The following is a 14,653-nucleotide window of genomic DNA, read 5'->3' on the forward strand; positions in this document are numbered from 1 at the left end:
ACCTGTGATGAGGAAGGGGGGGGGGGGCTGTTTATGTGTGTGTGTTGGGTGGGGGGGCGGGGAGAGAAGGGAGGTCTGAAGCCCCATACCCTTCCAGCTTAGCACTTTCAGGAATGTAAACAAGCGAGCTGAATAGGCTGACGGGGGCCACACACACACACACACACAAACACACACACACACACACACACACACACACACACACACACACACACACACACACACACACACACACACACACACCAAGCACTTCTCATGAGGGGAAGATGTGTGCTTGAAGGAGGGCTGGCGGAATAAGTGAAATTGCCACAGGAAGGGAGACGACAGGGGGAGGGGGGGAGGGCAGGAGAGGAGCAGGGAAAATAGGAAAAACAGACGGCGGCGAGGGCATTACCCTCCGGAGCGCGGAGAAATCCTCAAGGATTGTAGCCTGCTTTAGATTTCACGTGATTGGCTCCACTGCAGCCCCCCCCCCCCCTCTCACACCCACACACACACACACCTCCCTTCCCGGTTTTCTTTCCACCCATCCGCAGACCCTTTGAGATGGAAAAATGGGTCATCTGAGTGGAAGTTAATACTCCGAGCACGTACACTGCTGCTTTATTTTTAGGACGCGTCTTGGAAATTTCTCTTCTCTCCTCCTCGGCCCGCGGGTGAATGACAGGGCTGAGGGTAAATCTGGCGGGGGCGGGGGGGGTAATTCATATACACGCGGCCGCCGCTAGCGCGAGTCTGTAGGCAATGCAAACGCCCGTGCAGGAGGAGATAGCAGAGCAGCATTTGTGATTGCTGCTGTTGGCACAGTCTGGTACGACTACGTCTCATATTACTCCTAGCCGGGGCGCTACGTCTATCTCTTCATCCCCTTTCTCTCAGCCACTATCTATCAGTCTTTACAATCTCCCCCCCCACCCTCTCTCTCTCCCTCGCCATGACGACGGCCAGTAATCCGCCGGGAGTGCCCTCTCCCCTGACGCCGTAGCAGTGACATCAGCACAGGGCGCACAGCCCCCGTGACTTTGAGCATAGCCGGTTGGGGGGAGGAGAAAAGTGGCAAAACATTATCGGAAACAAGATGGAAAGGAGAGGAGGCCTCTGTGGACGCTATGAACTCTGAACACCTCATGTCAATATTATCCCCAGCGTGAGTCAACGCGTCGGTACAACAATGAATGCATCTTCATATAAGGATCAAGGGGTTGTGAATGAGTGAACGAATGAAAAAGAAGGCAGGGCCAGGGTTCGGTTTGGACAAACGACCGCAGTGAACCCTCGCAGACTATCTGATAGACGCGTGCGTGTATGATGCCAGGAATACGGACTAGGAGGCCTAATCAAGACTTGACATTCAAGCACACAAGTGGTTGCTGCACAGAGTGGTGATTTAGGTTGCGGCTAATTTGTTTACAGGATTTCCGTAATGAGTTGCATAGGCTCAAGTGATTATGGTATTCCCACACAACATTTGACTTAAGATCAGAAATGACATTTCACACAAACAAATTACAATGGTAACGAGACTGCAGGGCCAGAGAGCCTTGTTTACGTCTTACTCTAATCCTGGTATCTGCGTGTTGCAGACTCTTAATAGGTCATTTTCTCCACCTGTTAATGGAAACAGGGCTAGCATGGAATTGGTCGAACATTTGCAGTTAAAGGAACATTGAAAAGAAACTGAGTACGGTTTAGATTCACCAGCACATGGTCTCTACAGTCGTTGTTATTGCTGTCAACTGCAAGTGCTCCAAACTCATTGTCCCTCCGGGTCGCCGCCGCCTGGACCAACAATGCCCCCTACCGACGCATCGAGGGAAGTTTGTCGCTCACTGCACCCAGCGCTAGTATTCAAGGTTGGAATAACAGAATTCACAAAATAAATCATAAAATAGTTTTAAATTTAAGTTAAATGCATAAAATATTTTTTTTAAAAGCTCAGTTTCACGTCAATATGTGTTCTGCAGATACGTTAAATATTCAGTGAAATATATGGATGGTCGTTTAGAGTACTCCAATATGCATGGAGGTACATTTCGAATGAGAAACTACGCCTTTTACCGAACATTGTGCCTTGATATGAGGCATAAGTCTATGCGAAATGAAAGCAGTTAGTATTTTTCAGTGCCACTAGTTTACTGATGCACCTTTACTGCCCTCTGCTGGCAATTCGTCACCAGGGGTCTGATTTAATGACGTAGGCCCAATTTACATATTACATCCACACTAAGTATTTTCCGTGCAAATGCCCAATACAACTGATTCGTTCATCACCACGCCCCTTTATGCAATGTCTATAAGAAATTACCAGGTGAATCAAAGCCTGCCATGGATAAAGCTAACCTCCTACTGGAGCTTTTATACAAGCATATTTCAACGTCCAGACACACAGGAATCTAGTATAGCCTTAATAAGTGGAAGAAGAAATAGGGGGGACCACAATCATTTAGGCAACATCAAGTTTATTTTGTACAAGTTGCAAACTCGATCAACAGTTACCATTTGAGATCGGTACATAAATGTTACAAAGAGACACAATTACATGCTCAATTAATATTTTGTAAAAAAATAAAACGGAACAAAAGCCTCAACCTATTGGAAACAGGCAAGACATTGGCTGGGAGAAAGTTGCACTCAAGAAGAATTCAACAAGGGCTCCTGCAGCAACATCAACAGCAGGTCACGTTATCCCAGGATAACCGTCACAGAGCCATGTCAAGCAAGCTACATGGAGGGTGTACCCGTCACGCTAAACGTCCTCTTCCGAAGAGTCGCTTCACAGCTCTGAAAATTCAAAAACATAGATAGGATCGTCATTAACAACATCCTGTAAACCACAGAAAGCTTGAAGTTACAAACAGACAATGTTATTCAAAAGGATTATCATCTTTCCAAGCATTTCCTGGAGTCCAGTTCTTACGTGGGTGATGTCTTGGAGGTGAAATGGCCGAGAGAAACAGACACATCTCTCGACCTTGGAATTCCAAACGTTCTCTTGCACCCTTTTTTGTCCCGTGGGCCACAAAGGTCCAAGAGGGGTTTTCAAAGATGCGTACACCAGACTTCAAAACAATGCAGGAGGTGAAACTCACCTGGATATAGCAAAGCATCACCAAGTGTTGGCAAGCGCTGCAGACGACCATGCCAACGTTTCGGCAATCCTGGTTCTCAGTCACCTAGAATGACTGGAAACAAAGTGCAAAACGTGAATTCTCAGTGGCTTGCGGTCAAGGTTACATGCAAGTCATTGTGGAAAAAAGCTACAATTTCAGTATAGTCTTGATTTGCTTACCTGTTAAGGGATTGGTTTCCATTAAGGCCAGCATCTTCCAAAGACCCAGGCCTCACATTTCTGAAAACAGCAAAAATTGTCATTAGGAACTTCCTGTACACAATGAATAGCTCATTTAAAATGTGCCAGCAAGTGCAGTACACATTATTAATCTCCCTTCTGAGTAATCCCAACATGGTTTAAGTTCTTAACCAGGTAATGTCCAGGAGGTGAAATGGCCTAAGGCCACTGATCTAGCCCTCTGCCTTGGAATTCCCGATTTTCTCTAGCATCCTTTTTTGTCCCGTTGGTCACAAAGGCCACTGAGGGGTTTTCAAAGATGCGGACCTACACTAACAGTACAGAGAGAGTCAAGCTAGCCTTCTTGTGTGAAGACGTGTCAGTTTCTCCAACATTAACTGATTCAATTTGTATTCGTCCTTTTTGGTAGGCAGAGCTGGAGGCTGGCTACAGACCCCCACGCCACGGAGAGGGAGGAAAAACTACCAACCGGAGGAAATTCGTGAAGCACTTCCAGTTTAAACTTTTTCAGGATGTTTTGAATGTGACGTTGTCTATTAAACGTGACTGACCCTAATCCTACCAACCAACTAAACTCAATCGGCTGGACCCGATTGAGCTATGACAGTCGCAGGTGACAGGCGGCTAACAGTTCGCCGCTAATGTTAGCCGGGCTAAAGCTGGTGCACATTACGGTCCCTCTCGTCATTCATGGACATGTTGGGTTTACTGTTTACTTTCCCTCGTGTATGCAATAGTTGTGGACACATAATTTGATTCAGAACTAGTTTAATTCCACACCTAGTTAGGGCTGGATGGACACATGCTCCACGTGGTTAGCCATTAGCATCAAATGCTACAGTAAGCACTTCGCAGTTCGTTATATTTTAACGTGTAAATGATGGCCTCTAAGATCCAAGTTCACTAACCCATTTCAACAAACCATGGCAATCAATGTTGCAAGATTTCCCGCCTTATCTGGCAACACTGCTGTGCTTTTGACGATTACGTTTAGACATTGTCAAACAACTTACGGTCAAGTTCCATTTCCTCTGCCGTTCAGGTCCCTTCGTCGTTCGGTTTCGTGGAGAGGACACTGCAGACAGTGGTCTTCTCTAGTTTTCATTTCTTTAACATAGTAACATTCAAGCTTTTCCATCCTACTTCTAGAGAACGGTCAGGAAAAACCCACACGACCTATGAAAGAGAAAGAGCTCGAACGGGAAACGTACTTATACGTAGGCTGAATCTCACGCCCGCCCATTTTCACAACGAGCCAATCAAAATGCAAACACAATGCTGACACGTGGGTATGTTGAACCAATCAACAGACAGAACACTGACATACTTCTTTGCGACTACACCCACTATGTAAGATTTGAAAACATGTTGAATAGCATTTTACTGCATTGGACCACCAATAATAACCTGACGGATACATTTTAGGGAGGATTGAAGCATTAATCCAAAAACAGGAAGAAACACCAACAAATTCTACCTTAATGAGTAAACTAAATTACCTTAATGAAACGACGTATGTTTGTAATATTGAATATTAAAGGTCGTTTCGGCGATTCTAGGCCGAAACATAAATGATCACATTAATCTGACCTTTCCTCACGATCCGCAAGCTGTCCGCCCCATAAGCATGGTACTACAAACCACTCAAAACCAAAATAAATAGTATTCCAACCAATCACCGACAATGGGTGGGTGTTTTTTCACTTGATACATCGCTGATACAACCTTTTAACACTTTTATGGTGAATGGGAGCACGATGAGTGGGTTCTATTTCATCCTTACTGGTGCTTCAAGCACTGGATTTATCCGTCTCGCGCATGCGCAGTTCGAGTACTTAATATCAACAAAGTCACCTGTGACCCCTGATGAGCTCCGGACAGCCTATATCTTCCGGTGACATCAGAGGATCCGTTCCTGCAGAATCTTCTCGCGAGTACACAAGGATTCTGAGTGACAGAGCGCTCTGGCGGTCATCCAGGATTCATAGAACCGTAGTTACATACGTAACTATCGTTCTATTTCATCCTTACTGACCACCAGAGGCGGTGCTTCAAGCACTGGATGGCTCATACCAACAAGGTCACGAGGAACTCCAACACCTACCTCATTGAGAGGGAACAGCAGAGTCGGGCAACAGGACCACGGCCAACGGATGGGGAGTGGCAACGTTTACCCGGTAGAACCTGGAAAAGGTACATGGTGTTGTCCATGATGCTGCATCACAGATGTCTTCCAGGGGCATGCCCCGCAGGGCAGCCCATGACGTTGAGACAGCCCTGGTAGAGTGGCACCTGACCCCGGATGGCAGGGGGTGACCACCTCCTTTATATGCATGGGTGATGATGTCCACAACCCAATGAGACAATCGCTGCTTGGAGAGAGCACAGCCCCTCCTAGGACCACCATAGCAGAGGAAGAGCTGGTCCGACCGTCTAATGCCTGCGGTCGCAGCTACGTACGCTCTCAGAGCTCGCACAGGACACAGCAGTTTGAACCTGTCCTCCCCTTCCGAGGCGATAAATTGTGCCAGGCGGAAAGGTCGGTTGAGGTTCGACGATGACAGAACCTTCGGGAGGAAAGCTGGATTCGGCCACAGGGTAACCCCTGAGCCATCCGAGTTCCACCTCAGACATGAGTCACTCACGGACAGAGCATGAAGCTCCCCGACGCGCTTCGCTGGCGCGATGGCGAGGAGAAAGGCAGTTTTAATGGAGACCCACTTCAGCTCCGCCTGAGCCAGGGGTTCAAAAGGAGGCAAGCATAAAGCATCGAGCACCAGGTGCAGATCCCATGCTGGGGCACGCTGTGCTCGTGGGGGTCGTAACCGCAACGCCCCCTTCAGAAAAAGGGACACCAATCTGTGGCCCCCCACTGTGTCATTATCCACCCGAGCATGTCTCGAGGAGATGGCTGCCACGTATACCCTCAGAGTAGCTGGGGCCCGGCCGCCATCCAGGAGTGACTGGAGGAACTCCAAAATCGTTAGAAGTTCAACTGAACAATGCACAGGGTCCTCAGCCCCGTCTGAACACCATGCCGTAAATAGCTGCCACCTATTCTCATACTGCGCCCGGGTAGAAGGCGCCCTGGCGTTCAGTATGGTATTGCAGACATCGTCTGAGCACTCCGTCAGCAGCGGGTTGGGCCCTGCAGCGGCCAGACCCATAGCTGTAGGCAACGAGGGTCGGGATGCCAGATCTTGCCCTGTAACTGAGACAGGAGATCCGCTGTGGTGAACTGCTGCAGAGCCTGCGCAGCAGTGGAAACCATGCTCATCCAGGATTCATAGAACCGTAGTTACACACGTAACTATCGCTTCACTGAAAGACACACAAATGCGTAATAATGAAAAAAAATAAACATACTTACTGCAGTTTATGCAGTTCATTTCTGGAATAAACCGGCAGGATTATAAACACCTTCATACGCATTGGAGACAAGAGACTCTGTACTTCACAAACTATGGCATTTATTTCAAACAGAGGCTTCCGTTTGATTACATTTGTACAATAAATTACACAATGACCATCGTAAGATGAGCCTAATAAATACTACAGAGCTTGGTTTTTCAATGAGCCCCACCTCTTTCTCTTATTCTATGGTCCATACCATTTTCCTTACAGGTCTAAAAAGCATCAGCATCAGCGCCAGCCCGTGTACATACTGGAAAACGGCCGCCTCCTAAACCACGATTCTTCTGTCAAGCACGAGGCAGCTAACAAAAAACAAGATAAAATATAAACAATTCCCAAACATACATTTGTAACAGGAAAAAAAACAAAAAACGACAAACAGAACAATGTAGTTGAAATTACGGAAAGCAACAGAAGAACAAAAAATGATATCAAATAAATCATTTTCTACGAAATAACGAGACTGAGGACGATTGGGTCGGTAGGGGGAGCAGACATGCTTTAACTCTTAGTATTTACACTCAAAACTACAGTTAAAACCGCAAAACTGTCTGTACAGAAAAGTACATGTTATTAACAGTGCAAGATATTAAATAGCTTGACTCAAAACACTCTTCTCAATATACAAATGTATAACAAAAGCATACAATTACAAGTGCCAAACAAAAACATAGCTTCGGGTTATCATACAGTGGGGGTTTATACAGTGGAAACACTGGATATGTCGTCTGAAACACACATCACTTTATGATATAAATGTACATTTACAATACCTTTACCATTAGTCCTATCTCGGCAAAATAAAAATAAACAACTTTTTTGGTAGGCATGAACAAAGGAGGAACAAAATAAAGATGATGTGATTGGGCCTGTCGTTGCTGGGTCTTGATCCAAATTGGATATGGATGCCAATACTACCATTCGATGTTAATTGATACGGGACTGTTGTAAACACATACTGTGGTTGCCTTTAATTGAATTCATCAGCAACATGTGAGGGCAGTGGATAACAATGATTAACAATTCATTGGGTGATTAAATATGCAAGGAGATTGCCGTTTTCCAGTTAACCTAAAGTATTTCCTTCTTGATTTCATGTTGTTGTTGTGCTATGCCAATCCTCGACACCGTTAATCTCGTCCTTCCTTTTTATAAATACATACTTTCTGGACATCACAACATTAAAAAAGTGATTATCCAAGCTACTGCTTGTTGAACTGCAACTTGCAAGAAGGTGAGTGCGAGAGGTGATCCAACACCATACACAAAGAAATCGGACACCACACCTCCGACAAATTAAGCATCTGAATTTAATGTGAATGCCGTTTACGTTAATGCGGTTTTTGGAGGAAACAGGAAGTATCTCATCTGAATTAAATGTGAATGCCGTTTACGTTAATGCGGTTTTTGGAGGAAACAGGAAACAGGAAGTAGAATTGTAGTTTGGGGGTGTGGGGGCTTTAAAAGAGAACACAGTGTTCCAGAAAAGGGGAAGGCCAAAGCCTTTCTAGGCCGCCCGAGCATTCAGTAGTTGATTACCGGTGTTCCAGTATAGTTCAGCTTCATCTCTTACAATCAAACATCTTAAAATTAACGATAGGCTGCGATTTAAAAACCATCCGGTCACTGTCGGGCTCGCGGCTACCCTCACTGCCCCGCGTCCTCAATCACACAATATTCAGTCTTTTTTTTTTAATCTTTTTTTTATCAGAGGGACATTCTCAGCGACATTTTACATTGTTTGAGAGCAGGACCAGAGAGGAAAATAAAAAATAAAAAGCGCTGTCCTTTCCCAAAGTGCCTCCTGCAGAGAAAAACACAAAAGGCACTACAGTGTCATTCCATATTCCCTCCATCCACAGTGGTGTCAGCGGATACACAATGAACTGAAACCCTATCCTTCACCACGGCCCATTACCTCGATGCAAACACACAGGACGGCGCTCCAGTAACCGGGGCGACGATCACCACCGCTATAACCCTTTATGGTTGAACCATCGCATGGAGGCCCTTAGAAATGACAGAGGAGAAACGTGAGGCAGGGTGACACATCGCCGGCGCTGGCAGGCAAGGCTGCCCTGGGCTCCTGCACAGCAGATGGCGAGCACCAGGAGGAGCTGCTCGGTGGAGGAGCCAGGAGGTTGTGGGGTGGGGGGGGGGGGAGGAGGGGGGGGGGGGGGGGGGGGGGGGGAGGAGGGGGGGGGTGAGGGGGTGTCACAGGAAGTCAGCCGAACCAAGATACAATATAATCAAATGGAAAGAATTATTGCTTTACGAAACCCCCTCACCCGCCCCCCCCTCCAAAAGAAACAATTCTTCATAAATGTTCAATCAATTAAGTGAGAGCGAATCATTTTTTTGTTTTAAAATCAGTGTTGTTTTTTTTTGGGACAAATTCTTTCCCCCCCCGACACAATCTCCATAAAAGTGCACTTGAGTGCAGTTAGCTTGCCGAGGAAACAGTTGTCGATAGAAAATAGTGCTTGTTTCGTTCTAGTTAGTTTGTGTTCGATTTGCTTGTTTTTTTTTGTCTCTGGTCTGGTTTTGTGCCGCAGCGGTTACAGTATGTTGGTGGTCTTGTCTGTCCTCGTTGGAGAGGAGGGGGGGGGGGGGGGGGCTGTGGGAGAGCAAGAGGCCGGGGAAGGGGGTGGAGAGGTCGAAGGGGGGGGGAGGGAGGTGGAGGAGGTGCAGGTGGTAGTAGCGGAGGAGGAGGAGGAGGAGGAGGAGGAGGAGGAGGTGGTGTTCGCAGTGGAGGAAGAGCTAAAGGTGATGGTAGCGCAGAAGGAGGTGGAGGAGGAGGAGAAGGTGGAGGAGGAGGAGGAGGAGAAGGTGGTGGTAGGAGGAGCTGCAGGAGGGGGAGGATAGGGTGGTAGCGGTGGAGGAAGAGGAGAAGGTGGTCGCGTAGAAGGAGGAAGAGGTGGGGGATAGGAGGCGGTAGCGGTGGAGAAGAAGGAGGAGGAGGGGGAAGGTGGAGGAGGGGGTGGTGGAGGAGGAGGAAAAGGTGTTAGCCGTGGAGGAAGAGGAGGAGGAGGTGGTGGTGGAGGAACCGGGGGGTGCTGGTTAAGTGCTAAGTGCGGCGGCGGTGGCGGTGAGCCGGTGCGTCCTGTCACCTGCACTCCACGGAAACCCCAGAGTTCTGCGAGGAGGAGGAGGAGGACACGGGCGGGTCGGCCAGCGTGAGCATGACCGCCGCCGTCAGCGAGCTGGAGGACGGCGACGACGACGACGACGACGACGACGACGAAGACGCCGCCACCGTGCCTGAGAGGAAGCAAGGACAGAGTCACGACGGGGAAAGGGCGAGCGCTCGGGGTCTTCACTTACATTCACATTTTTGCATCGAGGGGGCGCTTAGCAAACGCTTTTTATCACACAACCACGTTCAGCCGCGGGTCATACACACGTTCACACGCCGACAGCGGAGTCGACCACGCAAGGAGACGGCCAGCTCTTCTGGAGCTCGTTAGGGTGAGGTGTCTTAATAAGGCACCTCAGAGTAGACATAAAGACATAAAACGAGCAACCTTCCGGTTACGAGTCAACCCGCTCTACCTCCTGAGCGATGCCAACCCCACTCTCTGGGCAATGCCGGTGAGCGGGTTCACACGCTGTAACCCTGATCAAAGCACGTCCACCACACTGCATGATTAGTACAAGTTTGCTCCTGGTTACGCATCATTAGGCCACCTGTTCTTATATATACACAGGATCTTAATGTCCAAACCATTCAAATTAGTATGTTATCATGGACTATCTAAGGCTTACAAGTCAGTACTGTCCTGAGCGTCCCTATGTGGCTTTAGGTTTGAAGGAGGTGGCACTCACTTTCCCGCTCTTTCTTCTTCATGCGCTTCCGGCGGCGGTCGATGGAGGCGACCTCAGACTTGAGGGAGAGGTAGTGGTTCCTGATGTCCTGCAGCTTCTCCTGCAGGAAGGAGATGCGCTCCAGGCTGTTCATCTTCTCCAGGTCCGCTGCGAGAATGAAAGGAGGACACACTCGGTAGTTAGTGATGATGCTGCTGACTCCCGTCTGATACAGAATGGTAGCGGTGAGGAGTTGTGTTCAAAGCGTGCAGCAGGGAAGGTAAAGAGTTGTAGGTTTGCTTCGATAAGAACGAGGTTGTCACCTCAAACAGGCACATCTTTAAAACTTAGTGAATAAATATATCAGCGTATATTCTTGCGCCAGCATCCACATTGCAAAAACCAAGAGGCAATGCATTATTCATCATGAAGTTTTAGTTCATAAACATAAAAAAAAGACTGAGTTACACATCCATCCAGGTGTTTCCTATTATCCCCATATCTCTAAACTAAAACGAAAACTACTACTCTAAGCAATAAAAAACAAATGCAGCCCAAGAGGAGCACTATTATGTTGATCAGTTTAAAAATAAGTTTGAATTCCAAAGAGAACGTATGGAATTATTTGGGTTACAGAAAAGACTACGTTGCTCTGTATATCGAGTGTATAACGCTATAAAAATCACCCCAATCATATACAATGATACATTTCATAACCCATGCCTCAACTCGTATCACAAAAAGACAAAATCGCTTTTTTCTTCCCCCAATGTCATGCAGCCCTAGTTAACGGAAGACTGGAGACAAATGCACCAACAAACCCATCATGGACGTACACATCTGGAAGCTCCACTTGTAGACGCGGGGCGAACGTCCGTGGTGGTCCCGGTGGTGCAGGTGGTCCGGCTCCCCGGGCTTCTGGTACTTATGGCTGGACGGGGGGGTCCTCCCGGGACACTTGGGGGAGACGGCGGCCGCCTTCAGCTCCGGGTGAGCGAGGCTCTTCAGGGCGGGGGGCTTGGACACGCCCTCCGCCAGGGTCTGGTCCTCGCTGTCGCTGCTGTGGGCTGAGGAAGGGGGGGGGGGCAAAGGTTAAGCGTCGAAGGTCAAGGGTCGGTCCTCACTACAACATGACAATCCCTGACGGGGATGTGGAAAAAAATTCAAACCTACTTGTTTCATGCACTTATTTATGCACTTCTTTTTATACTACACACACTTTCCGATGATCAGCGGATTTCGGTTAACATATTTTCAACCCCCAAAAACTTTTGTTCAACGACAAAGACAGAAACAGATTTTGCTGGGACAGCGTTTACTGAAAAGGGCCGTAGCATTCTGTGGAGCTGTAACACTTTAAAACAATAAACGAGCATGCAGGGGAACACTGTGATGAAGGGGTACCGGCACTATGCTGGTTCGTACCTGCTTTCCTGTTCTTCTTGGGAGGCACTCCGAAGCTCTTGCGGTTTATCTTCGGTTTCTTCGCGGGGACCATAACCGGCGCCTCCTTCTGCCGCTTCTGACTCCCAGTCAAACCTAGCGAGACCACGCATGAGAACCCTGGTCAGGGATCAGGTAGCCCTAACACAAACACGCACTGACACACTCGCGGACAGACACACACAGGCGAACACAGACACACACACGCGCACACAAGAACAGACACACACGCACAGACAGACACGCACGCAGACGGAGACACAAGCGCAGACAGACACACACCCACACACACGCAGACAGACACGCACACGCAGACACACACAAGTGAAGACAGACAGACAGACAGACAGACCCACAAGTGCCGACAGACAGATCCACAATCGCAGACAGACAGACAGACACACAAGGGCAGACAGACACACACACAAGGGCAGACAGACAGACACACAAGGGCAGACAGACAGACACACAAGGGCAGACAGACAGACAGACAGACAGACAGACAGACACACAAGCGCAGACAGACAGACAGACAGACACACAAGTGCAGACAGACAGACAGACAGACAGACAGACAGACAGACAGAAAGACAGACAGACAGACAGACATAAAAGCGCAGTCACACAGGTGCGCTCCGTACCTTTGGGTTTCTGCTCGCTGTCCTGCTGGCTGCTGCTGCTCAGCTCCAGGCTGCAGTCGCTGTGGCAGGAGGGGCTGGCCTGGAAGGCCTTGGTGGGGGAGCCGGCCCCGTCCTCCTGGGCCAGGTCCTGGAGCTCCCCGCCCAGGCTCTCCACCTCCACCGTGCTGCTGTCCGTCTCGCTGCGCCCCCCCGTCGCCTCCTCCGTGGGCGCGGGTGCCGGTGGCGGCAGAGCAGCGGCGGCGGCGGCGGCAGAGGAGGAGGAGGAGGTGGACTCCGAAGGCAGGGCGGGGTCCTCGGCGGGGGGAGGAGACGGGGCCCGCACCTGGCCCGGGTCCTCCGACGGAAGGCCCAGGGCCGCCGAGGGGGACTCGGGCGTGGTGGGCGGCGTGTTGAGCACCGAGTCGCTCCCGCTGCTGGGGAACTCCCGCTGCAGTTTGTCGCGGTCCGTGGGCTCCTCTGAGGGCTCGTCTCCGGGGCAGCTGTCTCGCCGCTGCCTCCGCCGCCGCTCCTCCTCCTCCTCCTCGTACTCGTCCTCTTCTCTGGGCTCTTCCTCCGACGGCCGCGTCGGGTCGGGCGGAGGGGGCGGCGAGTTGGCCGCCTCCGTGTCCGAGTCGGAGAACAGCTCCTTCAGCGTCTTCTTGGGCCACTGGGCCTGGATGCTGGACCACACGTCCTTCTGGCCCTTGGTGCGCACGGCCGGCTTCTCCTCCGCGCCCGCCGACGCCTTGGCCCTCTTCTCGGGAATGTCCCAGAAGGCCGTGGGTCGGGCGGCCGCTTTGGTCTTCTCCTTCGTCCCGTTGTACTTCTTGGAGGGCGAGCCTTTGGTCTTCGTCGTCTGGCCGCGCTCGCCGTCCTCCGCGCGCGACTCCGAGTTCCCCGCTCCGTCGTCGTCGGAGCTGCTGTCGGACGAGGCTCGCCTCTCGTCGGCGGCGCAGTCTCCCCCTCTCTCCTCCTTCCTGGGGGAGCCGCCCGGGAGCCAGTCGGCGCTCCGGGTGTTCCTGGTCTTGGCTTTGGTCGGGCTCTTCAGGGATCCCTCCGATTTCCTCTTCCTGGTGGCCTTCTCGCCCTCCGGGTCCGGCTGGCTGCGCCTCTTCCCCTCCTTCCCGTCTGAACCGTCCGGGCTGACGGGGTCGTGGTTCTTCCCGGACAGCGACGGAGGCTTGGCCTCTTCCGACAGACTCCCGCTCTCCCAGCGCTCCGATGGCTTGTGGGGGTCCGACGGGCCTCTCCGCTGGCCCCGGCGGTAGCCCGGCCGGTCGTCTTCGTTCCCCTCGTCTCCCTCCTCGTCCTCTCGCTCGCTGTCGTCTGTCGACCGCTCGGAGGCTGATTGAAAACATGAGGGATGAAACGAGGGGTCACAATGGAAGACAACCTTTTAGTGATCAACTAATGCTTGTTAAGTCCTTTGGGGCTGACTGTGATAAAGGGCTATATAAACAAAATCGAATTGAATTAAATTGTTTGAAACTGCACGAAATTAGTAGTACAAGTATGCTAACGCTTGAATTGTGAAGCAACGTTCGGCTAATCTGCTACAAGTGCGCACGGGAACGGCAGACTCAAGGATGCTGCTGCCTCGCAGGCCATAGAGGATGGAGGTCCATTATAAAGCCCTGACCGGAGTCGGGACCGGAATGCCGTTGCGCTCACCGTCATCCATCTTGTAAAAGGCGTCGGGGCCGGAGCCGGACCGAGGCGAGGGAGGGATGCGGTTGTTGTTGGGGGAGGGGCCCAGGTCCTCTCTCTCCCGGAGCCTCTCCAGTCGGTTGTGGTCCACATCCGATTTGTTCTGTAGGGGATAGCACCGGTCAATGACATGCTGGTGTCAGAGTACACACAGACACACAGACGGAGGGACGGACAGAGAGACCCACAGACGGACAGACAGACAGACAGACACACACACACACACACACAACCAGAAAGACAGACATAAGGACAGACTGACACATCCACAGAAAAACAGACAGACAAATAGACACACACACACACACACACACACACACACACACACACATAGACAAAGACACAAAGACAGACG

General features: G+C 50.3%; 2 protein-coding genes and 2 non-coding genes across 6 annotated transcripts in view; all 4 read right to left on the reverse strand.

Moving 5' to 3' along the window:
- Window positions 1-2,442: 2,442 nt before the first annotated feature.
- On the reverse strand, window positions 2,443-6,660 carry LOC132473439 (uncharacterized). The gene is made up of 4 exons (XM_060073577.1): window positions 4,324-6,660; window positions 3,290-3,349; window positions 3,090-3,182; window positions 2,443-2,781 (listed from the first exon to the last, which is right to left on the reverse strand). Exon 1 carries the CDS (start codon window positions 6,475-6,477, stop codon window positions 5,416-5,418), a length of 1,062 nt encoding a protein of 353 aa, XP_059929560.1. The 5' UTR covers window positions 6,478-6,660; the 3' UTR covers window positions 2,443-2,781; window positions 3,090-3,182; window positions 3,290-3,349; window positions 4,324-5,415.
- Window positions 2,923-3,051, reverse strand: LOC132473830 (small nucleolar RNA SNORA14). Its single transcript, XR_009529485.1, has one exon. It is a non-coding gene; the product is annotated as a small nucleolar RNA SNORA14 (small nucleolar RNA).
- LOC132473831 (small nucleolar RNA SNORA14) lies at window positions 3,486-3,614 on the reverse strand. Its single transcript, XR_009529486.1, has one exon. It is a non-coding gene; the product is annotated as a small nucleolar RNA SNORA14 (small nucleolar RNA).
- A 100-nt stretch (window positions 6,661-6,760) lies between the features above and the next one.
- The window catches only part of arid4b (AT-rich interaction domain 4B), a 45,243-nt gene continuing 37,350 nt past the window's right edge, over window positions 6,761-14,653 (reverse strand). The window contains exons 13-20 of one of the 3 annotated variants that reach the window (XR_009529380.1): window positions 14,263-14,401; window positions 12,613-13,935; window positions 11,954-12,067; window positions 11,365-11,595; window positions 10,550-10,696; window positions 9,835-9,985; window positions 8,643-8,734; window positions 6,761-8,528 (exon numbers count right to left, since the gene is read on the reverse strand). Coding sequence is in view for 2 of the 3 variants with exons in the window: in XM_060073568.1 (XP_059929551.1) it covers window positions 8,736-8,841; window positions 9,835-9,985; window positions 10,550-10,696; window positions 11,350-11,595; window positions 11,954-12,067; window positions 12,613-13,935; window positions 14,263-14,401 (2,226 nt within the window). In the remaining variant the exon portion in view is untranslated. Of the gene's footprint in view, window positions 8,842-9,423; window positions 9,986-10,549; window positions 10,697-11,349; window positions 11,596-11,953; window positions 12,068-12,612; window positions 13,936-14,262; window positions 14,402-14,653 lie in introns of those variants that run through there. The other 2 variants (XM_060073568.1, XM_060073569.1) reach the window with 2 other exon arrangements.

This window comes from Gadus macrocephalus, chromosome 15, assembly GCF_031168955.1.
Source record: "Gadus macrocephalus chromosome 15, ASM3116895v1".
Taxonomy (NCBI): domain Eukaryota; kingdom Metazoa; phylum Chordata; class Actinopteri; order Gadiformes; family Gadidae; genus Gadus; species Gadus macrocephalus.